This window comes from Clupea harengus, chromosome 3, assembly GCF_900700415.2.
Source record: "Clupea harengus chromosome 3, Ch_v2.0.2, whole genome shotgun sequence".
In the NCBI taxonomy this organism is placed as follows: domain Eukaryota; kingdom Metazoa; phylum Chordata; class Actinopteri; order Clupeiformes; family Clupeidae; genus Clupea; species Clupea harengus.
The window spans coordinates 21,176,908-21,204,265 of record NC_045154.1 but is presented as its reverse complement, the minus strand read 5'-3'; the positions used below and the strand labels follow the sequence as shown (position 1 = coordinate 21,204,265).

General features: G+C 44.9%; 3 protein-coding genes across 5 annotated transcripts in view; 1 reads left to right on the top strand and 2 right to left on the bottom strand.

The window, feature by feature from the left end:
- Positions 1-1,636: 1,636 nt before the first annotated feature.
- On the bottom strand, positions 1,637-3,449 carry chtf8 (CTF8, chromosome transmission fidelity factor 8 homolog (S. cerevisiae)). 2 transcript variants are annotated; one of them, XM_031564923.2, is made up of 4 exons: positions 3,415-3,449; positions 3,011-3,042; positions 2,689-2,806; positions 1,637-2,234 (listed from the first exon to the last, which is right to left on the bottom strand). In XM_031564923.2, the coding sequence occupies exons 2-4, from the start codon at positions 3,031-3,033 to the stop codon at positions 2,004-2,006; spliced, it is 372 nt and encodes a 123-aa protein (XP_031420783.1). In that variant the 5' UTR covers positions 3,034-3,042; positions 3,415-3,449; the 3' UTR covers positions 1,637-2,003. The 2 variants fall into 2 exon arrangements, with proteins under 2 accessions (XP_031420783.1, XP_012697919.2); XM_012842465.3 differs by lacking the exon at positions 3,415-3,449 and adding an exon at positions 3,252-3,402.
- Positions 3,408-12,608, top strand: utp4 (UTP4 small subunit processome component). 2 transcript variants are annotated; one of them, XM_012814216.3, is made up of 17 exons: positions 3,408-3,532; positions 3,743-3,906; positions 4,139-4,327; positions 4,465-4,549; positions 4,765-4,854; positions 5,269-5,480; positions 5,897-6,068; positions 6,628-6,719; positions 8,156-8,252; positions 8,428-8,492; positions 8,821-8,943; positions 9,789-9,945; positions 10,415-10,521; positions 10,639-10,734; positions 11,178-11,363; positions 11,588-11,698; positions 12,278-12,608. In XM_012814216.3, exons 1-17 carry the CDS (start codon positions 3,493-3,495, stop codon positions 12,392-12,394), a joined length of 2,103 nt encoding a protein of 700 aa, XP_012669670.2. In that variant the 5' UTR covers positions 3,408-3,492; the 3' UTR covers positions 12,395-12,608. The 2 variants fall into 2 exon arrangements, with proteins under 2 accessions (XP_012669670.2, XP_031420781.1); XM_031564921.2 differs by lacking the exon at positions 3,408-3,532 and having other exon boundaries at positions 3,576-3,906.
- A 351-nt stretch (positions 12,609-12,959) lies between these two features.
- The window catches only part of wfdc1 (WAP four-disulfide core domain 1), a 16,766-nt gene continuing 2,367 nt past the window's right edge, over positions 12,960-27,358 (bottom strand). Inside the window, exons 2-7 of the mRNA XM_012842434.3 lie at positions 16,411-16,606; positions 16,155-16,238; positions 15,781-15,921; positions 15,368-15,418; positions 14,977-15,042; positions 12,960-14,122 (exon numbers count right to left, since the gene is read on the bottom strand). Coding sequence (XP_012697888.2) covers positions 14,978-15,042; positions 15,368-15,418; positions 15,781-15,921; positions 16,155-16,238; positions 16,411-16,606 — 537 coding nt within the window. The 3' untranslated portion in view covers positions 12,960-14,122; position 14,977. The remainder of the gene's footprint in view (positions 14,123-14,976; positions 15,043-15,367; positions 15,419-15,780; positions 15,922-16,154; positions 16,239-16,410; positions 16,607-27,358) is intronic.

The window sequence follows — 27,358 nt, the reverse complement described above, 5'->3', positions numbered from 1 at the left end:
CCTGTCCTTGTGTCTGTGCCAGTATGACATCTGCCATAAAGCATTTCCTGTTGCAACCTTGTGTTTTCCGCACTCATGATTTTCCAAGTACTCAGAAAGTTCCTATGACAGTGTTCCTTTCATTACATGACTTGAAAGGAAAAAGGCCTATCAGTTCTTTCTAATGGTGGAGTAGGGAGTGCATGGATTTCACCGCCAGTTAAATTACCAATAAGGTAACCCCATTAAGCTATTGATTACTGGGAAGAAATCATATGTTTCTTGTGCTTTTGTTTTGTGTCACAGGGTGTTTTTCACACTGGCAAATCACAATCTTAATTGCATATACAGTAAATTAGGATTATACCTAATCAGAATCAGTGGTGGCCCCGCCGCAACTGTCAACAATAGATCAATGCCTTTAATAGCAATTGCCAACAGCTGCAATGACTGAATGTTGTTCACCTACTAACGTGTGTTTTATTTATCCATTTGAATGGCGGTTTCTGAGACTCCAGCCTTGTCCGGGATACAATGGAAGACATGTCTCTTCTTCTCTTTGATTAGGTCATGATCAGTTCTTTGGGCAATTCTGTATGACGAAGAAGAGACATGTAAACAACTGGACAACAATTGATCAATGCCTTTAATAGCAATTACCAACAGCTGCAATGACTGAATATTGTTCACTTACCAACGTGTGTTTTATTTAAGGACAATGCTTCTCTGTGAGCTGGATGGCAATCTATTTTTGTACTGTAATATTCAAAAGATATTTTGAATGTGTAGCAAAACAAACAGATAAAAAAAAATGCTGTCATAGATTTGAACAAAGGAGAGACAATGTATTTTATGACAAATCTGTATATTTTTGTCATTGTGGAAATGTGTTGTTGGGTTTTCACAATGCACTGTGCAGTACACGGCCAATGATGGGTCATATGTCTCCTGTGCAGCATCTGAATTTACAGACATTCAAACCTGGACCGTAACTGCTGGGTACCATTTCTGTGGCTAGTTCAGGATGCTGTACAGATGTGCTCCAGTTACCTTTCTAAAGAGACACACGGTTTACAGTAAATGTCACACAATGTTTCCAGTCAATAACAGAATATTAAAAGCACATTATGTAGTTTTTGTTGTCAAAAACAATTGCTTAAGAGTTATACAAGCAGTTATGTTTCAAAGATACAATAACATGGATACATTGGATTTTTTGTGTTTGTTTATATATTTCCAGGAAAGGAAATATAGAAAATGCATTAACAATGATTTATGGACACTAAAAGATTTACAGGATCAAAATAAGTGCTGAGAAATGTGGTAATCTTCTCCTGCCTTTCAAATGACATTATTGGCATAGGCTTTTTAAAATGTACATAAGTAGTTTTGACGACAAAAAATATCTATTGTGCCTTTAAGGAGTCTGGAGTGTTCATTAGGGGTTGGGTCAAACTGCCAACACAACCATTGCTAATTTGTTATTTCAATTTGGGACCTGGTCACACAACAGCACATTTTGAACGGCCCAAAACTGATGCTCTGCTGCAATCAAGGAACTGGGAATGACCCATCATGTAAATTTTTTTTAAAGTTTTCATGTGTAAATATTTAAATATGTAAGAAAGGGATTTGTAAAAGGAGTTTTATAAGTCAATTTTAATTCAAACGGTGTTTATTTTTGCAGACAATATGATATCTGTAAAGTATTGTTTTTAAGAACAATAAATATTATCTGAATTCAACTGCTTTAAACCACTTTTCTCCCATTTTTACACAATTTATACTTTGTCAACTCTTCACTTTCCGTCCTCTTGTACGGACATCTGAAAATCACACAATCGAAGAACTCAGTGGAGCTACTAGAGAAATCTCATGGTTGATCTGTCTTCATCTGGGTGGATGTCAAAGGCACAGCCAATGTTTCAAGATTTGTCTGGCAGAGATCTAACACTCATCCACCAGTCTCTGATCTTGATGGGCCCACCCCTAAGTCTCAGTTTCTCTCTGGCGGGGGCCGTATTCTACACCTTCTTGGGCACATTGGTGATGATGGGTTTCGGTCGGGTCTTGAAGATCAGTTTCTTCTTGATGAGGGCGGTGACGGTGTATGAGGTAGGCGTGTCATGGTTGGTTTCCATGGCCTCCCCGTCCGGCTGAAGGCCAGAACGCTTCACCAGGACGGCAAAGGGCTTGTCCAACTTCACTTGCTTCCCATAGAGGATGTGATGGCCCACGATGAGGATGGGAACACCCTGGGGGAGGAAGCAAGTATAAATCATACAAGTATAAACACACACACACACACACACACACACACACACACACACACACACACACACACACACACACACACACACACACACACACCAGGATAGTCCAAATAACTTTTGTAGAAATTGTATATAGCTTACATTTATCTGACTGATTTTATGTATTATTATGAATAAAAAACAAACATACACACATTAAACACTTAAAATAGCAGGAGAAATTCTGTGGAAGTGCAATACCAGAGAAGTTTTATAACTTAACAGATCTTCAGTGTATATGATTTGTGGGAAACAAACCCCTATCCGATGCATTGCTTGTACCATGCTCTCCAAATAGACTGAGTGGGAAAGGTTATGGTCAAGTTGTCCAGTTCAATAGCAACTCTACTAATGATTCTGTAGTGGTCTGTGTTATGCTCAGTACAGCAGTGCTCACCTCCTTAGTGTAGTGCATATCTCCCATGATGCTCCCTGCCATGCCGGTGTTGTGACGTGACACTACCTCCCCCTGGAGCTCCAGCAGCAGCCACTCAACTGGGCTGTCACCCGGGGCACTGAAACACACACACACACACACACACACATCACAACTCATCCATGATATGGACTGAGGTCCTGCCTCACTGATTCATGAGAAGTTCCACTTTACTGAGCGTAAATTATCAGCTCAACTACTCCACAACATGAAACAATGGCATCCAATCAATACGGACTGTAAAATAAATAATTCGTTTTTTCTAATGTGAAAAATGCTTTACCTTGAGATGATGATTTGCACCATGTTGGGTTGCTACGATAACAGTCCGTCAACATAGAAAAAGCAAACATAATAGTTTAAATAAAGCACTAGTATAAAGTGTCGCACCAAATAAGCATCACCACATTAACTAAAGCAAGCTATTCGCGACTAGGTTAGCGTCTGGTATGTCAAATAACGACCACTGGTTTACACAAGGTGGAGACGTGCCAAAAATCAAACAATATGTTTAGATTACTTACCCACTATTATTCTATCTTATAAACCTTTCAAAACAATAATTTGAAACGTGCAAATGACATTGTTTACATGACATTCATGTCACGGTACCACTACAAAAAAATGTAACACGTTTCCCGCCAGCTTCTCGAATCCACCCAAGTACAGCTGCTTCCGGTTGCTTACGTGGTTTCAATTCCGGGTTGAGGGTCACCAACGTGGTACCCGTGGATCAACGTGTGTACACATTCGTGATGAACTTTTATGATATTTAGCGGTAAACTTAAGAAAGGGACAATCAGAAGTAAGTGAATTGGTCAACGACAGGCATACACATGTACTTATGCAAAACGTTTTATTGTGGTGTGAAGCTCTAGGTAGTGGGTTTGAATTAAACTGGCTAATTTAACTTGTTAGCTCGCTAGCTTGCCAGAGTTGATGTGAGTAAAACGTAAAACAAAATGTGGCAACAGCAGGGACGGCTCATAACAAATCCGTATTTGTTTCGTTGCAGGAATAATGGGGGAATTTAAAGTGCACAGAGTTCGGTTCTTTGACTACATGCCCAGCGGTATTAGGGCCATAGCTTTCAACCGGCAAACAGAGCGGATAGCTGTTGCCAGGGTTGACGGCTCGGTGGAGATCTTTACTATATTATACAACTTATTTCAAGAAAAGGTAAGGTCTTATATGTCGTGCACTGTATGTCTTGTAGTACATGTAAATGCGAGTAGACTATTTAACAGTATACTGATGTCTGGTAATTAGGTGTCCTATTACACGTGCAATTCAATTGAAAGCATGTGTGAATGGACACACTATTGAAATCAAGTATCAAACTAGATTTAGTGAAGGTGTTGAACAGTGTATTTTTTTTAATAGTAATATTCACTGTTCCCTCCTCGGTCAGGTCATTCCGGGAAAAGAACAGAGAAGTATTGAAGCACTGTGCTGGGTTGGAGAGAGACTGTTTAGTGTCGGCCTGAGTGGAGAAATAATCGAGTTTGACCTGCACAACTTGAGACCCAGATTCACCATAGATGCGTATGGTGGACCTATCTGGACCATAACTGCCAATCCTCAAGGAACGCATCTCGCGGTTCGTGTGTATTTGTATATGTGGACTTGGGTGTGTCTTTCTGGGTTACACTTGAGCATCTTTTAAGTTTGACTGGGCTGTTCAGAGATGGAACACATTTTTTGTTTTTAAATAGTTGGATTATCTCTTTGTCTCAGGTGGGATGTGAGGATGGCACAGTGAAGCTGTTTGAGATTCTGGAGGACAAAATCCAATTTGAGCGGAACTTGGACAGAAAGAAAGGTAAGAGAGAATGGATTTTGTGGTTTTCTCTGAGTTTGCCACAAGCTCTGCAGGCTGTGTAAGCCCTTTATTCCTGCTCGTATTCAGATTTTTTTTAAACAAATCTATGAAATAACGGCAGAGGGGAAAACTGCTGTCCTGTTCAGTGTGCAAGTACCATGATGGGCAAAATGCAGTATACATAAAACACATACTTATCCTTCTTCTACCCACAGGGCGCATCCTGTCACTCTCATGGCATCCGTCAGGCACTAAGATTGCTGCTGGGATGATGGACATGATCCGTGTGTTTGACGTCAAGACTGGTAAGAGTGCCTGGAGTTCTCCGTGAATATGATGATCTAAACCTGTGTCCTTATGTGCAGAGGTCTGTGACTGGTCTTTATTTGATCATCTTCCTGCTCTGTGTAAAATCTATAATGTCTTTGGTTGGGGTGTACTTTTAACCGAAAATGTGAACTACCCATTTGGTTTACATAATAATAACCATGGTTCACTCAAGTAAGCAAATTAGGGGGGGGGGGGGGCTGTGTGTTGGCCTTCAGTCACACTTCTCTGTGGTCTGTGGTCACGTTTGTTCCAGTAGACGGATCATTTGGCACGTGCTCCTCAAATGTCTCTCGTATTCTATTGATGCAAGGCATATTGCATTTAAAAATGACGCATGTATGGTTATTTGAGAATAGCCCCTGACCTTGGCCTGTTTGTGTGTGTCCCAGGTCATGCCATCCACAGGCTGCTGGTTGACAAGGCGGCTGGTGCCCCGCGGGACCAGGAGTGCGTGGTGTGGAGTGTGGTCTACCTGTCGAATGACACAGTGATCAGCGGCGACTCCTCCGGCAAGGTGAAGGTGTGGGACGCACTCACAGGCACACTCATCAAGAACCACGACGTCACCAAGTGGGACGTGCTAGCGCTCTCTCTATCACAGGTGGGGAACTGTGTGTGTGTGTGTGTGTGTGTGTGTGTGTGTGTGTGTGTGTGTGTGTGGAGGAGTGGGTTTAGGGCTGAAGTGTGGATGGGTGTGGGTCTGATGTTTGTGGTGATGGCTTTATCAAGGAGCTTGTATGTAAATGCCTTCAGGAAAGCAGGAGTGGGTGAAAGTGCTCCAAATGTTCCACTGTACTTAAGCCCACATGTAGTGCACAGAAAGATAGGCTTCCACTTGTCTCCATAATACATGTTAACTACTTTGCATAAAAGCACTTTTGTCTATGCAGTGCCATACTAGTCTGTGGTAGACAATGCTTGTATTGCTGAAAGGCTTAATATCTTATTGAAAGGTTAGGTGAACATTTTGGGACATTGTGCATGTTGTGAGTGGGTTTGTCTGGTTTTGATTGGCAGGATGAGACCAGTCTTGTTGCTGGAACATCAGAAGGAACCGTGGTCCAGTTCCAGTTCCTGTCATCTGTTTTGGGGAAGGAGGACAAGGAGTGGGTCAGAACTCGAACCTTCAAGAACCACACTCATGACGTCAGGGCGCTGGCAGAAATGGACACTGCCATCATATCAGGAGGTTGGCTCAGTTTGATTACCTTTTTAATATTTTAATTTCATTTTAATTAAAAGCTTTACTTTTAATATTATAAAGTTGTGTATTCGGCTGCAATATAGGCCTATCATTTGTTTCCTTATGACAAATCAAGTTAAATCACAAACTAAGTTTGCCATTCAACCTGCAAAATTGAACATCATGATTCAGTAGCCACACTATATGGGGCGCTAACCCCACTTGCTAAAGTCATGTATTCACTATAGGTGGGGCAAACTATTGAGACGGTGATATATGTTGATATTTCTGCTTGCATTTGTTATCGATACTCTGGCACCCAAAACTGGCAATGGCAAACACATTCCATCTAAACTGGCTTTTTGCACTTACTGGCTGGAATTAGTGCTCTTTTGTGAAACGGTATCCCTTTTCTTCTTCGTCTGTGTCTCAATACATAAATGATGTTGTATATTCAAATATTGTGAAGATAACCTGTAATTCCTACCCCTAGTATTCCCTTTTGGTAAGACCCATGTTATTGTCACTGTCCTCCTGTGCTGAGCTGCCTCCTCCTGTCCCTCAGGTTTGGACACGCAGCTGGTAGTGAGGCCTCTCCTAGAGAAGCATGACGTCAAGTCTCAGGCCTCAGCGCTGCGCAAAGCCCAGTTTCCACACGTGAGTCTGGCGCTGAATTACCTCACCGTCCCACACAATGCAGATTACTGACACCAGCACACCGACTAGTCATAGGCATCACTATACAGTAGAAATGGGCATTCGATTAAATTGTCTTAATCGATCGTCGGGAGAATTAACGATCGATTTTCGATTAATCATTAATATTTTTATATTAAAATTCATTATTTATAGGTTATATTAAAATGCAGTGAAAATAGAAAAAACACAGCGTGTTTCCTCATTGAGATCTTTATTACAAGATGGAAAACTCTTGTGGCAGTTAAACAAGATCCGTTCAATGGTTACACTTGAAAATATGCGCTGCTGTACTCTTAAGCAGCGGAGCCGACAGCTAGAAGCCGGTGCTCATAAACACAACTGACCCTCGTTTTTTTTTTTTCTCCAAAATAAAATCAGATTATAAATAAATTAGGGCTGTCTATAGATTGAAAATCTTTTTAAAAATCACTTCAGACAACGTGTATTTTAGACACTGTTGTTTAATTGTATTTTGTTTGTGCTCTCTCGCCGTCATACAAGGAATGAATGAGAGACACAATGGTGCCCCTCGACGGTAAATCGTAAGAGTTCTCCCCTGAAGCAATTCGAATCACCTCAGTCAGCCCACCGTCTTCAACTATGTTGATGGGCCGACAGTCACCGGCAAACCAAACTGCTACAGCGTTGGTAGCCTTTTCACGGACTGGTCTAGTTATTTTCCTAGAGAAGTCGTGGAGTGTGGGTTGGCGACCATCTAACCTGGGACTGCTTTCTGTCGGGTGCTTTGCATTAAGGTGATAACTTAAAGACGAGCTGCTTCTGTGATAGCTACATTCAGCTTGACAAATGCCACATGCAACTTTAGTTTTGTCGATTGTTCCGTCATTTTGCCTCTTAAACAGAAACTTTCCGCCCAACAATCCCTCAGCTCTCTCCATCTTCAACGACCGTCTCGGTCTCTCCTATCTAACTGACTGCAGGCACGCAGCGGTTTCATGTCATTGGTCAACGCACACCGGAAGTAAACAAAGCTGTGTTAACTGCGTTAAAATATTGTATTGCATTAATCTCGGCCACAATAATCTCATAGATTAAGCGTTAACTTTGACAGCCCTAAAATAAATAAATTACACGCACACTACGCAACAGAATATGCATTAGTTTTATCGCTGAAAAAATAATGTCCTCGACGAAATTCTCAATGATCAATTAATCGATCGTCGATTAATTATGCCCATCCCTACTATACAGATTACTGCATTTTAGAATTACAGATTACCTAAAGGATTTACCGCTCGGAGTACACATTTTCACATATAATCAGTGTACAGATCTTCATAATTAAGCAGATTACTGACTAGCTTTACAGCACAGATTGATGGTGAGATGGCTTGATTGACTGGTGCTTGTCTTTATGTTTTGTGCGTCTGCAGCGGCGGTTGGTGTCTTGTGCTAAGAAGGCTCAACTCCTCCTCTTCCAGTATCCCTCCCATCTGGAGCTGTGGAGGCTAGGAGAGGGTGAAGAAGAGGGTAAATATACAAAACACCAGACAGAAATAAACTTGACAGAAAGATTCCTTGTCACCCCTCGTTGCCCCAGGTCTTATTATGGGATGCTCATATGCTCCTCTGGGCAGTGGACAGATGTCTATTTGAAAAGAGAGTCTGTGTTTTTTTCTTCTTCTGATGATGCCTCTCTTATCAGGAACGCCAGGTGAGAAAGTGCCCGTCCGGAGGATCCCAGAGAAACTCCTTCAGTTGAAGGCCAAGGTGTGTGATCTGGTGTTTTGCCATGTACCATTGAACCTAGTCAGCTGTGAGAATGTGAGACCATTCAAAGTGATATTGATTCTCTACATAAATCTCTACAATATTTTCAATTTTTTGGGAGAATTTACCAGCTTTTGAATTACTAATGTTTGAAGCAAACATGTGTATAAGATGCGCAGAATGCAAACTAGACATGGAGGATGTCGCTCAGTGACATGCTGAATAGGCACACGTACAAGCAAAGAATTACACTGTAATAACCCTATGAGCTCTAAGCTATTGTGTGGCTTGTTATTTTGTGTTGTAACCCTGTGCTTTACGTCTGCAGGGAGAGGAGCATATCTTTTGCAGCGCCGTGTCACCATGTGGAGAATGGCTGGTCTACTCTACCACGTCCAGCTTGCGCCTGTACAAGCTCCAGTATGAGAACAACAACATTAGCATCACCAAGGTAAACTCCAGTGACTGTCTGACTGTTCTGTTGCATATCATATATGTCTGTACCTGTATGAAGTGTTGTTTTTCACTCCAAGATCAATAGGCTTTGAAGAGGGGGAAACACTGATACAAATGTTTGTTTTGGGGCTTTCAGACTTCCTGAAATTCCTGTCCAGGATAAGATATCCGATCAGATAGATTTGTCCCTTGTCTCACAGTCATGCCCCAGACTTACTATCGGTACATTGTTAGAGCTAATAATGTCTCTACTGAAAGCATTTAATGGTCTGTCCCCACTGGAGCTGGAGCGAGGCACTCACTGTGGTTAACAGCACTCCTCTGTCCTGTCCAATGATTAAGCTCAAAGACCCACTTCACTTCTCTGGTTCTCTGGGGAGAACCTCCCTGCCAGAACTGAGAGGAGCCCAAATTAGACTTGGCACCCTTCGCTCTGTCATTTAGGAACCAAATCCAGTAAAAGAGGCTTTGCATGAAGGGAGCTCTTGAACGAGCTTTTTGTCTCATCCTGTAGCGTGCAAGCTGCCTTTCTCGGAGTTGCCAGTAGATGGCGGCAGATTATTTCCTCTTCTCCTGTCTGATGTCAGATGAATGAAGATTTTTTTTAAAGTCCTGCAACCACATATATTTGAGGGGAAAATAAAAATGATTCTCAATTCAACCATAATTTTTTTTTAATATATATATCACAAGTATGTTTGCACACATTTGATTGCATTCTGCTCACCCAATTAAGTTTCTCTCTCTCTCTCTCTCTCTCTCTCTCTCTCTCTCTGTCTCTCTCTGTCTATGTCTGTCTATGTCTGTTTCTTTCTTTCTCTCTCTCCCTCCCTCCATCAGGTGTCTAAGCTCCCAAAGGTTCTGCGCTGGGCCCACCAGCTGTGCTTCTCTGCCGACTCCTCCCAGCTGTTTGCCGCCTCGGGACGCTCCTCGGTGCACATGGTCTCCCTCAACCCAGAGGGCTGCAAACACAAACACACCTTCAAGCCCAAGAACGGTGAGGAGAAAAAATAACATCTCACCGCGTGGTCACTGTTAAGACCCCAGGAAGGTGGCATCAAGAAATGCACCTTCATTGAATGTTCATTGTCTGGACCTTGAGAAGGGGGGTGTCAAGGGAAATCACTCTCATCTAATTTTCACTGTCTAGACTTTAAAGAGAGAGTTTTAAAGACAGCGGCACAGTTTTTATTCACTCTCTACACTCTACCTTTCCCATTTTCCATTGGGTCATTGAACATCTAAATCACTTTAGTGTTCTCTTTTGGATTTAAATGAACTTGCTAACTTGCTATATGTAATAGAGCTGAGTACAGTGCATAGACTTTTTGATTAATATTGTAATCCACACCTTTTATAGAGGAATCTTTTAGGTGGATATTGGTCGGTTGTGGTGGTCTCACCCAGTACATGTACCCAGATGCATTGTGGGATAAATGTTTATCCTCGTGTCTTCCCTCTCTCAGGCTCAACACAGCCCATCCATCTCCTCACAGTCAGTGAAAATGGCCTCTGGCTCGCCACAGCCAACAGTGACTGCGAAGTCCATATTTACAGCCTGTCTACACTCAAGGTGAGGTAGTAAGCTGTAAGGCTTATAACACTCTACATTTTAGTTTGCAAGAGATGTGTATCTATCGAGGTGATGTCTTCGATGCTGATTGGCTAACTGTTGAGTCTCTTGTTTCAGAGTCACTGCACAGTGCCTGTGTACAGGTCAGGGGTCAGCGCCATGGCGATCCACCCAACCAAAAACAACCTGTTTATAGCGCACGCAGACCAACAGGTAGGCCTCTCTCCGTCCGTGTCAGACAGGCTCCTCTCTTGTGTTCAGGTCCTCCTCAGTCCTCCTCCTGGGGGGCTTCCCCCCTCCATGCCCCCCTGTATACCTGGCTGAACCTGCTGCTTGTACATTTTAATGACATTGAGTTAAACCAGGTCTGCTTAGAGCAGGCATACAATTAATCTATACTGGCCAGAGAGTGATGTTGATTTAAATCAGGTGTCCTTAGAGCAGGGATACATAGAATATATACTGGTCAGAGAGTGACCTCCTGAGATGACATGTTCTTTTACATATATGAAATGCGTAAAGGAGTACTGCTGAAATATGTTGTGAACTGAATGAATAAGATGCATAATCTGTTGAGGTTGATCTTGGTTTGAAACCTGATTCGTGAGTATTGATGTATGGATGTGCTTGTTGTGTGTCTCTGCTGGCGCCCTCAGGTGTTTGAGTTCTCCATTGAGCTGGAGCAGTACACCGACTGGAGCAGGAAGGTGCAGAGGGAGGGGCTGCATTTGAAATGGCTGGAGAGGGACACGCCCATCATGAATGTGACCTTTAACCCCCGGAACCCCGACCACATCATCCTGCATGACATGTACATGTTCTGTGTTCTTGACCAAAGCTTGGTAAGAGCCAGATATTCCCTCTATCTATTCTTGGTTTCCATATATCACCCACAACTTTCCTGTTACAAGTTCTGCAGTCTAGATATGTGTGTGTGTGTGTGTGTGTGTGTGTGTGTGTGTGTGTGTGTGTGTGTGTGTGTGTGTGCCTGCACCTAGGCATATGTTTACGTGTTTTCCGTTTGTGTTTTGATGCCATTAACCCCCTTGGTTCTATGTGCTTTCAGCCCCTTCCAGATAAGAAGAGCCAGTTCTTCAACCAGCTCACCCTGAAGAGCCTCCCTGAGCAGGAGAGAAAGACGCGCTGCCACGCCTTCAAAGTCTGCAAACTCTTCCAGGTGAGACACCAGTGTACACCTACCACTGCAGTACCCTTTCCTATCACCAGAGGGCGATCTACCACGGGGTTACACCTGTGACTGCTATGTGATGGTGACCTCTGAGATTCTTATTACCACTGACCTGTAAGAAACATCGGCAGACTGCCATCATGGGCATGTAGTAGCAAGATGGTTAACTGCTGTCATTTCAAATATGTCTGGCTTGGTGGATGTACACCAGTGGTTGTGTTGACCAGTTTAGACCTCTGATTTTACCATGGTTTCCTCAATGGACCTGTATGATACTGGTGGCCAGTTGTGTGGTAGTGGCCCATGTACCTGTACCTGCATTAATGCCCAGTCATGCTGTCATGATGGATAGCCTAGGTAACAGAAGATGAAATAAGTTCATTTGATGCAAAAACTGATTTAGTTAAAGCTTATTTAGCTACTGAAAATTAGATTGCAGACTCTTAGTAAGAGCACCACCCCATCATTGGTATACTAAGACTCTTACTGAACCCCACCTGAGTGTGTGTGTGTGTGTGTGTGTGTGTGTGTCACTGTGTTTATTGACCTGTGTGTGTTTCCCCTCAGCCCCTGATGTGTGTTGACGTGCTGGAGGATCACTCCCTGGTGGTGGTAGAGCGCTCCCTGCTGGACATCGTGGCTAAACTCCCTGCCCCTGTCAAACAGAAGAAGTTTGCCACATAAGATTGTGTGTGTGTGTGTGTGTGTGTGTGTGTGTGTGTGTGTGTGTGTGTGTGTGTGTGTGTGTGTGTGTGTGTGTGTGTTTGTTTGAGTGTGGATGAGTGTGTGGGGGTGAATGTCCTTTTGTGTGAGTTTTGGTGTGTGGTTGACTGCTCTGTTGTGCTTTGTAATGAGTTTTACATAGTATACAGTAATAAATTACATATTTACTGTAAAAGCTGCAATCTCCTCTTCTTGTCTCTGTACATGTCTGTTCATGTGTTATGTTTAAGATCATGCTTTTGGTCATACTATCCCACCTTGTATACCTTTTATAGCCTCCACAGCATAACCCGATGCTCATCAATGACAGTTTAATGTATCCTAGGAACATTTCAGGCATTCTGACCAATCCAAGCAGTGACAATCTTTATGGGGGCGGGACGTTTCCTTTTCTGTTGTTCAGAAATTAGAACTTCACACCACTTAGCAACGATAAAGAACTTTGTTTAAACTACTTGAATTATTATGGTCTGAGTGTTGTGTTAGCAGCGTAGCAGCTGATGAATGACAAGACTTGACACAAACGTTCTAAATAAATTCAGTACTTTTATTGTAAATTAACGTCCGTAACAACGAAACACTTGGAGTAGCATTCATTCCGGTAATATATTTGGAGTAGGTAATATCCTGATGCAGCACCGATTTTTGACGTTTCTTGTGAAGAGCGAAGCCGCTCCTTGCGTCCTGTCCGTGGGCCACCTCACAGAGAGAAGCCCCTGTCAGCTTAGAGCCTGAGTTAGCTTATAGAGATGAGCCTCGGAACTGACATGTGACATGAGCTTATCAAACTACAACGGAATTGAGCACCATAATACAGGAAAGCAATTCAAACATGATTTGTGATTCGTGAACAGTTTTGTGGCATGATGGGTTTAAACTGGTTCAAAATATAAAAATGTAAAGAGTTGTCGAACAGAGGTGTTTGTTGCTGTTAGTTTGGTGATGAAAGGGAGAATTTAAGACTGGCCCTCATCTCTGAAAGAACCTCAGATGATGTCAGAGGTGTGATTTTAAACACTGTTTTCAAGTTGGTATACAAGCCCCTGTGTGTATGAATGTGTGTGTGTTTTGCTCTCATCCTGTGACCCAGGAGGTCTTGAGAAGAAGTTAGAAATGCCACATGGTCCTCATTTCCTGCTGACCCACTCTCCCATGGCTGCAGGGTAGTGTGAGAAAGGGTGTGTGTGTGTGTGTGTGTGTGTCTCCCTCCGTGTGTGTTTTACAGTGCGGTTATGTGAATGGGAGGCTCCAGTCTTAGAGTAGTGTTGCTCTCGCCTGTTGCCATGTGTGAACAGATGTGCCTGGTTTACAGCTTGGGGAAATGAACAACACTCCGAGGCAGTCTTAACTGACAACTTTCTATTGTGTCCAGATCTCTCTTGCTCGCTGTGAGTCTCGCAGTTCTGTTTATGTGTACGTGTGTGTGGTACTGAAACTTTGGTTTCAGCAGTGGCCCTTGCTGATGGACCTTTTCCATGTTTTATTTGGCTGTTGAAGAGGTAGGAAATGTTAAATAGTTGGTTGAGTCCTTTTTACTTGAGGTCAGATAGGAAAGATGTGGTCAGCACCAGATAGAGAGCAGGCAGGCTTGTGCTGCTTGTTGCTGTCGAGTGGGAGTTGTTTGGCATGTCGTGACTTTGAGGTTCTGAAGAGAAGACGCCTGAAGTCCACTGGGAGGAATGCAGAACCCTGGAGCATAACCAATGACAATGGAAACTTGATTAGAAGCAGTGTGTGCTCATGCATATCGACCTTGAGGGGGGAGGGGGGGACGAGACAGCCAACCAACTGCATGTCTGGCTCCTGGGTGTAGTTATCCAAGGATTCAGATCCCAGATCTGATCCATAACTTGGGTCAGTTATAATATATAAGTTTATCCTATACCTTCAAAGCTCTAAATAACCTGGCCCCTCCCTACCTTTCTGACCTCCTCCCCCTCCACACCCCTACCCGTTGCCTCAGGTCCGCCGGCGCAAACACTCTTAAATCCATCAGGACTAAGCGCCGGACCTGGGGTGACAGGGCCTTCTCTGCTGCTGCACCCTCCCTCAGGAATGACCTCCCTCTCCCCATCCGTCTGGCTCCCAACATAGCACTATTTAAACAATCCCTCAAAACTCATCTTTTCAACCTCGCCTTCACCTGAAAATCCCCTGCTCCCTCCCCTCCACTATTAGACTCATATGTTAGCTTTTCTTTCTAAAATGTTCTGTTTGTTTGTTTTGTTTGATCCTTTGTCTTTTATATTTTATTGTTGTCTTGTTTTGCTTGTCTTCACACTTGTAAAGCGACTTTGGGTATTCAGAAAAGCGCTATAAAAAAATGAATTATTATTATTATTATATTCAACTAGTTCAGAACATTTCATGATGTCAAGAAAAACCTTATCTTGACCTCTAGAAATCAAAGCCTTCAACCACAATGAAAGAAGAACTCCTCCCAAAATACTACATTTGAATGGTGTAAAGATGGGTTGAAACTGTAATTCCATTCATGCCAACAAGTAACTTGGCCTTCACTCCACATGGCTGTGACCTCTCACCTTAACCCAGGTGTTTGTGGGGATGTTTGTCATAGCCCACTGCATTATTGGAGCTGGTCCCGGTCCCTGAATGACACAAACAAGCGCCATGTTAAAACAAGCCAGTTAACCTGACTACTCACAGCAGGATATTCACACCAGCTAACGGGAATGAATGTTGCCCACAGAGGTTGAGCTATGTGCCCTCTTTGCCTTTAGTGAAGGACCTGAATGTGGGATGTATGAGTGAGTGTGCTTCAGCTGTGAGAGGTATGTGTGGTTGAGTGAATGAGTGGGATACTGTACATGCCGACCGACTGCTGTGGATCTAAGCTACGTTTCCTCACTTTAACATGCAGGAGTATCGTGTCACATATTGCGTAATGTTATAATAGGAACAAGGTGAGCTCACCTAAGTAGTCCTTGTAATCTTTGTAATACTTGTGTCTTAGGCTGCGTCCATCTAAACAGAGAATGTTGAATTGGTAAATACAGGTGTTTTGTGGATAGAAAAAAATGTCATGGTCTGTACTAGAGTGATGTATCAATGGCACAAACACATGCTTGTAGGCACATTATGTTTGAGAGAGGTTGGAATTTAGTAGACAAAAGGAATGCGTCTTTTTTGGTAGATAAAGAGTTATGGGTAGAGGTTGGTGTTTGATAGACACAGGTGCAAGGCGAGGTGTGTGTGGGTGCGTACGTGCGTGTGTGTGTGCGTGCGTGCGTGTGTGCGTGTTGTATGCGTGTGTGTGTGTTGTATGCGTGTGTGTATTGTGTGTGTGTGTGTGTGTATTGTATGCATGTGTGTGTGTGCAGACTGACCTGAGTTGCCTCTCTGTTTGATGCACTGGCCACGGTTGGGGATGCCTGCTGCTAGGTTACCAGCGTTGATGATGTGGCACTCGTACCCCGTTGGGCAGTGAAGGGGCTCATCACCGTCCTCTGTAGTGCTGCAGGCCTCCGCTACACACACAGACACACACACACACACACACACATATTGTTGTAAGAAACACTCAGGCCTATATTCCTTTATTGCTATATTCCTTTACTGTTGGTGCCTCATCTATCTAATCTATCTCATCTGCTGATGCCTTAAGGTACCCTGCATCTTAACTCAAGTCCAGGGTACTGTAAGTCATCACACTGACACGCCATCTTGTTTGTGTTTTGTTTTCTACGGTCTCTCACTCTACCTTGCAGCACCTCCTCGGGCCCGTCCAGCAACCAGCCATTGCCTCCCAGCCAGCGGGGTTTGGGCTGCACCAACCAGTCCAAAACTGCACACACAGAGCACAAATAATAATATAATAATAATAATAATAATTGCACACAGAGCGCAAATTAGCACCAGTCGAGCCGGGCCGGGCCAAGCCGAGCATAGTCGCCTACACACTATACTGTATGTGCATTTGTGTGTGAGGACGTACGGCAGTGATTTCATCTACACACCTGGTGGCGGCTGCACCGATTCTAAGCACGCATATATGCAGCCGTTATAGCAACAGCGTTTGTGGCGCTCGCATTCGGAGTCGGAGCGGCAGCCGGGCACCTCGCACGCCCGCTCGGGTAGCGTCTGCGGTGGCGGCGGGCATCGGTCATTTTTTTGGTACTGTGTGGATTGGGACTGGCTCGGGTACTCATAGTCCTGCAAGCACAGGGAAAAGAAACATTGAGTTCACACATCTAGTATCCCTATCTAACCTACAAATTATCAACACTCAAAAGCTATCAAATATCCAAACATCATACTCAAAAGGAACACATTAATATGTTTGTTGAAGCAGAGATAATATTCTGACATTGCTTATTGATAAAACGTAATAATTCGATTTATAGAAGGTCAAATATTCTTTATTTGGAATTGCACATTCAAGCTCCCTGGTCTTGTGAACGTTTAGTAATTCATACTTCGGCCAGAAGATGACGCTGTTTTCATTGGCTCGCCCGTGTGCCCTGAGTTTGTAAAGAGTAACGGTTACATTCCTAAATGTTTATCATTTGGTCCGAGCTGCAGCCCATCTGGCGAGTGCTGTTTTGAAGACCAGACTCAAGGAATGGCTGTAGTTTTAGACACGGAAAGGTATGTCCAACACAGACTCCCTCTTCTGCAGTCTCTCACGCCCTTCACACTGTGGTGTTACCTGAGTCTCTCTGGCACGCATTCATGCAGCCTTGTAAAGCTGGCCATTTTTTCAAATAGTTACTGTGCCAGGAGTTTGTTCCCTTGTGCAACACACACACACACACACACACACACACACACACACACACACACACACACACACACACACACACACACACACACACACACACACACACACATTAATCAGATTTGCACTAGTGCCATGGTTGTACTTTTATTCCCCGGTTCGCTGACTTGAAATTCTTTCCACACTCAGGAGAGGTAAAGAGTTACCCATCCAAAAAAAAAAGTACGTTCCCACGGAGACTGGGGCCGGTGTCAAAGGTCGGGGCAGCAGATTTAGTCGTGTTATCACTGTAAGCTGGTGAAGCCCTGGGCTGGATAAAGGGTGCACTGTTCAGGAAGGTGATTGCATTCAGACACATGCTCACTTATGCCTGCAGCCATGGGGAGAGAGGGAGAGAGAGAGAGAAAGAGAGAGAGAGAGAGAGGGAGAGAGAGGGAGAGAGGGAGAGAGAGAGGGAGAGAGGGAGAGAGAGAGAGGGAGAGGGAGAGAGAGAGAGAGGGAGAGAGAGAGGGAGAGAGGGAGAGGGAGAGAGAGAGAGGGAGAGAGGGAGATGGAGAGGGAGAGGGAGAGGGAGAGAGAGAGAGAGAGAGAGAGAGGGGCTTTTCAACTTCTGCCTGACCCGGGGGCCTCCCAGAAGGGTTTTTGTGGATGCAAGTTTTCACTGTTTGTAACTTAAGAGGCCGAGGTGTGTGTGTGTGTGTGTTACTCTTATCACTAGAGAGCACAGATGTGCGCATTTATCTGTCAGATCTTTTAAAAAAGAGGTGTTTGTGTGTGTGTGTGTCTCTATCTCTCTCTCTCTCTCTCTCTCTCTCTCTCTCTCTCTCTGTGTGTGTGTTACTCATCACTGTAGAGCATAGATGTGTGCATTTATCGGTCAGATCCTTAAAAAAGAGGTGTTTGTGTGTGTGTGTGTGTGTGTGTATGTGAGGGGAAGAGAGGGACAGAGAATCTGTTAATCACTCACATACCTGGGGAGATGTTCTGTGTTCTCTACCTCACACACAGATGTGCCTGTTTGTGTGTTTGTAAGTGTGTGCAGGTGCTTGTTCGATGTTTCACCTATCATAGAGAGGTATGTTGGTTTCCCTCTCACAGTCCTGCTCTGGCTTAATAAAACACATCATGGTCAAGAGTTTTTTGTCCATTCTCTTTTCACCTATGGTGTCTTTCGCCATGTTGTTATAATATGTAATATATATATACTATAATATAATATAACATATAATATATATATAATTCCTTGTAATATCCTCTAGGAAAAGTCCATGGCCTACAGCTAAACTGAAGCAGTGATATGTGGCTGTCTGTGCACAGGTCCAGTCTGATGGGCGACTCCCCAGTCTGTTGTGTGCTGGGTGCTGATGAGAGGGGGTGAGGCGGTGCGGGATGCTTGGCTGTGCATTCTGCTCCTCCTTTGGGCAATTTATTAGATAATGGGTATCGGGCTGCACGCAATCTCAGAAAATTGGACTGTTTACTTGGCAAGCAAAGTGGCCTCGCTTGCAAACCAACCGTTAAAATGAAAGCAAATGTTTGGCAAGGAGTCTTTGTGGCCAAGTGTGTGTGTGTGTTTGTGTGTGTGTACGTGTAGGTATGAATGTGTGTGTGTATTTGTCATAAATATAACAACCACACACACACACACACACACACACACACACACACACACACACATTTAAAGTACACTGGGTAAACAATCCTCAATCTCTGTCAGAGTCAAACTAGCTCTCTGGGTGAATGCGAGCATTTGTTTTGGGTGACCTATGTTAATGACACTGGGGAGACAACCTCATGTTTTGCATGGTCCGTAGGAAGGCAGGGTCTCCCTGGTGGATTAACACAGATTACCCTCTCTGCCTCGGTCTACAAGCGAGCTCCACCCCTCACACCGGGAGAGCCACGCTAAAGAGAGCACAACACTCTTTCACCCAGAGAAGAAAAGAAAACCCCTGCCTTCGCACCACTGCTATGGAAATGCCACGGGGCTGGAAGTCTGCGGGCTCTCTTCACAGGACCTGACCCCACCTGAGGCCCTGGAATGTGGGCTAGTTTCTGTGTGGGTGACCCCTTTACCTGTGATGCACAAACTGTTGGTGTACAGACTGTGGTCTCTGAGCTGCCTTCACTGCGGTCTAAATATACTGCATACACACTGTAACACCATTCAACATAACACACACACACACACACACACACACACACACACACACACACACACACACACACACACACACCTCACACTGCTCCAACAAAAACTGAAACAAAAATCATAATTGAATGAATGAATGAATGAATGAATGAATGAATGAAGATACTGAGCTGTCAGACTAAGCTAATGTAAGCTAATACTAAGCTAATGGAGATAATGCTCATTTATCTTCCAACTCTGCTCAGTGAGATTTGCGTGTAAAAGCTACAACTACTTATGCTGTATCAGACAGTGCAATTGAGTCCTTGCCTAACTCTGGTGAAATCTGAGATAGCTGAAGCCTGGAGGAGAGGTGTAGCAGTGGTATGTCTGGATGGCATGCCTGCCGTCCTGCTGTTTCTTAGAAACGGTATCCCCATAGCGTGGTTTCTACAATCCCCTCATCATGGACAGGAAGCTGTTGTATCCTCTTCCTGTCTGTCTGCATGCCAGTGTGGTGCACTCCAGCATGTCAGTATCTCTGTGTGTGTGTGTGTGTGTGTGTCTGTGCGTCTGTGCGTGTGTGTCTGTGTTAATGTGGTTTTAAATATTTGGTTCATATTTCTCTTCTGTATATACAGTATTTTTCTGCTAATATGTGGACGTACTAGAATGTGTACACCTAATGTTTGTGTGTGTCTGTGTGTTTCTGTCTTTGTGTTCGTGTGTGTTCGTGTGTGTGTGTGTGTGTGTGTGTGTGTGTGTGTGTGTGTACTCTTGCGTATTTTCCTGTGTACTATCAGTCCCGGCGTGCTATCAGTTGGTGTGTGTTTTGATCTGCAGTGTTTATTTGGAGTTCCTCCTCTCTTCCTGCCGGGAGAATGAGATGCCTGAGCCTGTGTTCTTTCTGAATGGAGACTCGGCCCCAGGCCTCCCTCGTGAGTGCAGTGGAGCATTCTGGGTGATTTTTGAATAGCGTTTCTCATGAGTGATTGTGGATGTGTGCCCTTAATCTTAATTACAAGGGACTGTCACTGTCGTAGTATTGGAAGAGATGCAGAGTTCTATGGCAGTGTTCTCATTCTCATTCACATGTAAGATCAATGGTGATTGTTTTACAGCAGGGGTCTGTTTGCCGAGCACCGAGATGAAAGCATGGACACTGGAGACGCACGCTGGGAGTGTACATTCTGTACCGTAGACTCACTGCGTGCGCTTCGTACAGTTCTGACATTCGTTGGATAGTTTGGAATTTCTTGTCCCGGCAATGACCCGCGGTTTTCCCGTGACCCTCTGCTGAGGTCTGTGCGCTCCGGAATCGGAATATTGGAAAAGCTTTCATTGGCTCTGTTGGACATTATTCCGTTCGGGTGGAATAAACAGACGGCTCAGTGAGAGCTCTTAAAGCGCTCTGCTTACATGTGTCAGAGTTGAAGGCGTCCCCAAGGTCCCGGCAGAAGAAAACTGAACAAACAAAGGGGGTTGTTTCCTCAGAGAGGGGCCGCGTGGTTCTTTGAACCTCTGCCACTATATTTCAGCCTTTCCCCAAATCCACTCGACCTGACAAACTGTCCAGGCAGACCTGGATACATGTTAGAAACTTCAGGGGGGAACAAAAAAGTCCAACTCTCAGCCTGGGTCTTTTTTCAGTTTGGCCTCATCATGCACACACACACACAAACACACACACACACACATACACACACACACCTACAAAAGCTGAGCTAGGATCATCCATTGTGTGGCTTTCCCTCAAACTGACAACCCACCCTTACAGAAAAAAAAAGTGTGTGACCTCCGCCCCCTCCAGGACTGCTTACCAGAACCACAGAACCCCCCCCCAGTCTCCTTTTCTTGTCCCCTCTGTCTCTCTGTGTTGAGCCTGAATGACCAAAGGGGCATAGGGCATTAGCTGTGGTTCTCTTAGCCAGTGGTTAGATTGGTGCTGATTGATTTCTTTCCTGATTTCTCAGAGCAAAGTGAGACACTCCATTGTGTCACCCCCCCCCCCCCCCCGTCTGCCTCCATTTCATTCCCTTCCTTCTCCTCCCTTTCTCTCTCACTTTCTTCTCCTTTGCCCCCCCTTCTTCTCCTCCCCACCCTCTGCTCCGGTGTATCCGGAGCAGCAGGTCCAGACGTCTAGCCAGCCGCTGCCCAGACAGACTTAATTTCCTGTTGCTGTTTGAGTCTGACTGACTGACTGACTGACTGACTGACAGCCGGCTGGGATTACACTCAAGGAGGAGGAGGAGGAGCAGGAGGAGCAGGAGAAGGAGGATGATCAGGAGGAGGAGGAGGATGAGGAGGAGGAGGGGGAAGGCAGGTGTGGTGACAGATTAGCAGATGAGGGGATTTAGAAGGTTGACCTGACCATTTTTTCTCTTTTCTGCCTTTCAACAGGTGTGAGGGTCCTCAAGGCATATGAAGTGCAGATCAGCTATCGATACACTGAAGGTCCTGAATGCATTGTGGTCATCTGACAGAGAGTACTGATGAACTCCATACTGTGTAGAGAGCCTATGACCTTTAGATGGGAGTTAATACTAACACGTCTGGCCTGAGTGAGGGTCTCAGGCTTCAGCAACAGCTTCAATAGTCAATAGTAGTAACAACAGGTTTGGTCACAGTTTACAAGGGTTTTTCACCATCACAAAAAGGCACAGAAAGAGAAAGTTTAATTCTGTTGGTACATGATGGCTATCCCAGGCTCTTTTTTTCCTTTGTGAAAATCTAGGTGATCAAGAATGATCTAGAATTACTTCTTGTTAATAGTGGTACACATGAGCCTACGAGCACGGGATGCTCTGCACTGTGTAGAAACGTCCGGAACATGTCTCTCCCTTGTAGGACATTAGAGAAAACTGTAGCTGTTTGGAACATTAGCAAAGACTCCCCAGGTGCTCATTCTCCTGTGAAGCAGTCTTGCAATGTTCCATTTGCTTTCTTTTTTCCTCTGTTCCCTCCTTCCCTCAATCTCTTTTCTTTCTCTCTAGTGGGCTATCAAAGACTAATCCAGTGGTGAAAAATAGAGTACAGTAGTACTCGTTTTTTCCTTGTGAATGCGGTGTGGTCATCTGACAGGGATTACTGACAAACACCCAGCTGAGCAGAAGGCACATGACCTCCAGTCCTGAGTTAAGGCTGACATACCTGGCCTTCATACAGTTGAGAAACACCACATGTCTACCAGCAACGTGCTCCTGCTTTTAGAAGAGTGAATGGGAGAAGTGGAATGATTTTAGGAATGTTGCATTCACTTTCCCGTGTGGCTCCCACTTTCGAGTTACAAATGCCCTAATGTTACCTTTACTTCAGATAGGTAATGTACTGATCGGCAGCATATTTAAAGAAAATTAAGGGTACTGTGGTTTGCTTTGGCTACATGACTCAAGCTGAATGGGTACAGGTGGAGTCTGAATCAGGTCATATAGTTTTAGTGGTATGAAGCTGCAGACAGGAACTGCCCAGTCTGTTAAAGGCATACGGACCAAACAGGACCATGGAGTAGCTCACCGTCAGGGGAGGAGAGGTGGTATGTGCTGACTATGTAGTGGTGGAAATAGTTTTGTCCCTGGTGAGAGAAAGAGAGAGAGAGAGAGAGAGAGAGAGAGAGAGAGAGAATGAGCGAGGAAGATAGTGAAGGAAAGAGGGAGGGCGGGACAGAGAGAGAGGGGAAGAGTGTGAGAGGGAAAGAGAGGGAGATAGAGAGGAAGAGAGGGGAAGAGAGACAGAGGGAGGAATATAGGGAGGGTCACCGGTACATAAACACATGGTAGTGAGCCACTCTGCCTCAGGTGCCTCCAGTGCAAACATCTGCAAAATACTTTAACTTTAAGAGTCTGTCAGAGGCTCCATGGTATATAGTGGAAAAGATGTGATGTTCTGTTCAGGTTTCTGTGTGTGTGTGTGTGTCTGTGTGTGTATGTGTGTGTAAGTACATATCTGTGAGTTGCACTTGGGCCCACACAACCACAAAACATGCCCAGGCACATGTCAGGATCATACACCGCACGCTTCTGTATGGGACTCAAAAACAGGTGTTTGTCTCTCGGCAGGCTCTCCCACACATCCTCCACTTTAGCCAGTGTCTGGTTGCTGCTGGCTGTGTGTGTGTGCGCGTGTGCGCGTGTGTGCGCGTGTGTGCGCGTGCGTGCGCGCGTGTGTGTGTGTGTTTGTGTGTGTGTGTGTGTGTGTGTGTGTGTGCGTGTGTGTAGTGTGTGTGTGTGTGTGTCTGGTTGCTGCTGGCTGTGTGTGTGTCTGGTTGCTGGTTGCTGCTGGCTGTGTGTGTGTGTGTGTGTGTGTGTGTGTGTGTGTGTGGTTGCTGCTGGCTGTGTGTGTGTCTGGTTGCTGGTTGCTGCTGGCTGTGTGTGTCTGTGTGTGTGTGCGTGTGTGTGTGTGTGTGTGTGTGTGTGTGTGTGTGTGTGTGTGGTTGCTGCTGGCTGTGAGGGTGGGGTGGGGGCAGCTGAAGTTGAGGTGGGATGGTTTTGGTCATGCATGCATGCGTAGCTCTGGGCTATGTGTGCCAGACAGCTCCTGCTGTGGCTGCAGATCCTCTGCTCTAAGATAATGAGCTGGCACAAGGGGAGAATTACACTGTACCTCCCTCTCTCTAAACTACCAAAAAGCCACTTACGTAACTTTGTATGTGGCCTCCGTTTTTTTACTTTGGATCTTTAGCAGCGATGTTAAGTTTAAGTGTATATATTACAGCTTACTAGCTGATGTGGCAATGTACTAAATCTTCCACAGTCTTGGGGAACACACATCACGGTAAAACATGTGGCTCCCTCTGGATGACAGTGTCTGCTCAATTCTTGGAGCGTTTAGGCAGTCCTAATATAAAACATGCTGTTGTGCGGTGCTTTGTCAGCTGTTAATACCTCTTAGTACCTGAGCTGAGAGACACCTGGCATGAGTATATTATTACAGTGTTCTTTAGGTATGTGTCCATTTGGGACCCGATTAGAGCCTTCCACAAAGGTTCCTGTGGCTCAGCAGCGGTTAGTCAAGGTGCAAACAGGACCATGGGGATGGCTGTAACACTGAGGGCATACACACACTGAGAAACATGTGTAATTGTACAATACTGTAAGCCACTTTGGATAAGTTCGTCTGCTAAATTACTATGTTTGAACGTATCAGACCCCCATGAGATTGGTTAAGCACTTCCTGTAGCCCTTACTATAGTTCCCCTGTGGATGATCTGCGTGCCCCTGCCAAAGACCTTTTCGTCTACCTCCACACAAACCCCTTCCACACAGGACCTGCAGTGTGATACTGTTAGTGCTCTGCCTAGGACTGCATGTGTGCCGTAAAGCGTGGATCTGTAGGGACAGTCTGTCTGTTCAACAATGATGTCTGGTTGCAGAGTGGAGGAAGAAGAGAAGGATTGAGAGTAGAGTAGAGGAGAGGAGAGGAGAGGAGAGGAGAGGAGAGAAAGGAGAGGAGAGGAGAGGAGAGGAGAGGAGAGAGAGGAGAGGAAAGAAAGGAGAGGAGAGGAGGGGAGAGGAGGGGAGAAAAATACTTGGGCTAGATTAATTTGTAAAGGATCCAATGTCATTTCTATTTCACTGTAAACCATATAGCACTCAACAATGCAAACAAAGTTAGACACAAAACAGACAGTCAAATTAAAGTGCCATTATTCTATTGTCTCTTACTGTAGGAAAAGATCCAGCCTGTACAGACTAGAGTCTAGTCTATACCAGAATATGATGGACCAATGTTAGTGTAACACTGAAGCCTCACTCCAAAATTACCAAGATTAGTAGCCACTACACGAGCAGTGGTAGCCACTTCACAAGTAGTAGTAACCACTGCACAGTATATTAAGGGTAGGGAGCCCACTCCATCTTAACAGTCACAGGTTCAAGCCTGGTGGGAGACAAGACCACACAGGTGAAATGAGCATTTAATGACCTCTGGGTGTGCTAACATAACTCATCCATGACGCAGAAACAACATTCGAAATTCCCAACTCAGCCATTGGGGTAACTGCTTAATGCCTCCCCTCCCGTCCCTTACCCTCCAGCTATTTGGCAGAAGAGATTTCAGAACACACTTCTCAGGATGGGTTTGGACTTGACTGGGACCAGAGAGTTTGGTCCTGTTTGTCCTGGAAGCAGTGTCTGACCCTGACCGTTGGACACCCAGGGCTCACAGCACAGGCATGAGAAGAGAGAAGAAGAAGAAGTAGAAGAAGATGAAGAAGAAGAAGTAGAAGAAGAAGATGAAGAAGAAGAAGAAGAGTGAGACATTGGCCTTGTTCTGAGGCCTGGCTCTGCTGAAAACTGTAATCCTCTCTGGAGGCAAACTGAATTATGAGACTAATAGGAGAGGTCTGTTCTACAACAACACACCCGCATTACAAATACAGCCCATAATACTGTTGGCAGCAGGCACGACCAGCCAAACACTTAAACAGTCACTCTTGCCCAACATGGGGATTTAACGGGATCAATTGGCCATGGATACTTGCGGTTTGAAAGGAGCAGCGCAAAAGCTCACTGGACCAAAACCGGTACTGGATAGCATCAGGCCCACACAGTGAGATGGCCCACTGGCAGGGATCTGTGCCCAATACCTCACCCTCTTAGTAGGAGCAAAAGTCTGTTGGACTCACAAACACTGGATAGTGGAGCAGTTCAGCATAACAATTGTGTATTTTATGATTAAAAAAAATCAACGTTTCCATGAAAACTAACAAAGGCGTTCGGATCATATTTAGAAATGGAGGCACTTCAAATAGGGCCCTCAGGGCCTAGACAATTATATTAGATGGTTGTAAGAGAATACATCATAACCTAAGTATGTACACACCCTACATCAAAAGAAACAATTTGGCTTACATTAATGATAAATTGCCTCAACCCTTTATTTGATTAAATCTGTCTGTTTTAATGGGTCTTTGAAGGAAATGACGAAGTCAATAGAGTGAGATGAATGAAGAGATATATGTCATCAAGATGTCTGCTTCTCCAGTCCCTCCAATGAAAGTCAGACACTAGCAGGGAGAGGTTTGGACCTTATAGAGGCCCTTCTGTATCACCCAGCGAGCCGCTTTAATGTGTTGAGGTCTTTGGGTATGTCTGCTTCTTCTATCACCCTGGAGAGCATCAGGCACTGGCAGCGAGAGGTCTGCTCCCGTCTCAGCCAGTTTCGCCCCACCAGCCATCCTAGACCGAGCATGGTCCATCCCATGCGCTGTGTAGCTTGGGTGAGCCTACCTTTTGGAGCTTCTGGCTGTGAACCAACACCTGCTCTCCACCAGTGAAATTACACCCCATGCAGGGATGGTTGTAGGTCCCCTTCGGGCTTATCGAGCTCAACGGCAAACAGCATCTTGATGCTAGGGGTCCTGCAGCTGGTGGGTTATTTCAGGACACCCAGGGCGCCTCTGTGGCATCTAGTGTCTGGCCCGTGAACTGGCTACTGTGAACTCTGTGGACTCCCACACTGCGGACTGACAGGCCTGGAGAACCAGTAACATTTGATGGTCCCTGCCTTTCTGGCCGGGCTGCACACAGAGGTCAGGCGCTGGCAAATAAACAGCCACCCAATTGGTTCTGACCAATAAAGTAGCGGAGAATAGCATGTCACAAATGCGTCACGTTCTATTCCACGTACCATTGCAGATAAGGTAACCAAGCAGTTATGACACCCACACCAGCTGTGTGGTGAGGGTATGTTCATAGTGTTGCACCAACCCTTTGCTTTGCCGGTGAAGGACAGTCGTCGTTGGGTGACTCCGAGGTTCCTGTTCTGATTTGTGTGGAGTTCTGCAGGGATTCCAAAGTGAGCAAACATGCACCCTACATCAGCTCCAGTTCCTGCCTCCTGGTCGGGCACAGTAGAAGCCTTAGGCCGTTTCAATAATCTATCGCTCCAACAACAAAATAGTTTCCCTAATTCATTTGTGGAAAAGGCCCTAGTACATCCATTGCTACATGCTGCTCCATAGAACCTAGAACATAGAACATAGAACCACCTGATATTTGACCCACCTGACCCAATATTTTTCAACTATTGTTGCTATAGCAACCAAAAGAGAAACCTA

What these genes read in the sequence shown, in the direction of transcription:
- chtf8 (XM_031564923.2), bottom strand. Translation starts at nt 3,033, where the DNA reads ATGGTGCAAATCATCATCTCAAG. An exon ending in GTGCAAATCATCATCTCAAG is followed by an intron (nt 2,807 to 3,010) that starts GTAAAGCATTTT and finishes TGTGTGTTTCAG; the next exon opens with TGCCCCGGGTGACAGCCCAG. An exon ending in ATATGCACTACACTAAGGAG is followed by an intron (nt 2,235 to 2,688) that starts GTGAGCACTGCT and finishes TTCCTCCCCCAG; the next exon opens with GGTGTTCCCATCCTCATCGT.
- utp4 (XM_012814216.3), top strand. Translation starts at nt 3,493, where the DNA reads ATGATATTTAGCGGTAAACTTAAGAAAGGGACAATCAGAA. An exon ending in GCAAAGCCCAGTTTCCACAC is followed by an intron (nt 6,720 to 8,155) that starts GTGAGTCTGGCG and finishes GTGCGTCTGCAG; the next exon opens with CGGCGGTTGGTGTCTTGTGC. An exon ending in GTGTTCTTGACCAAAGCTTG is followed by an intron (nt 11,364 to 11,587) that starts GTAAGAGCCAGA and finishes ATGTGCTTTCAG; the next exon opens with CCCCTTCCAGATAAGAAGAG.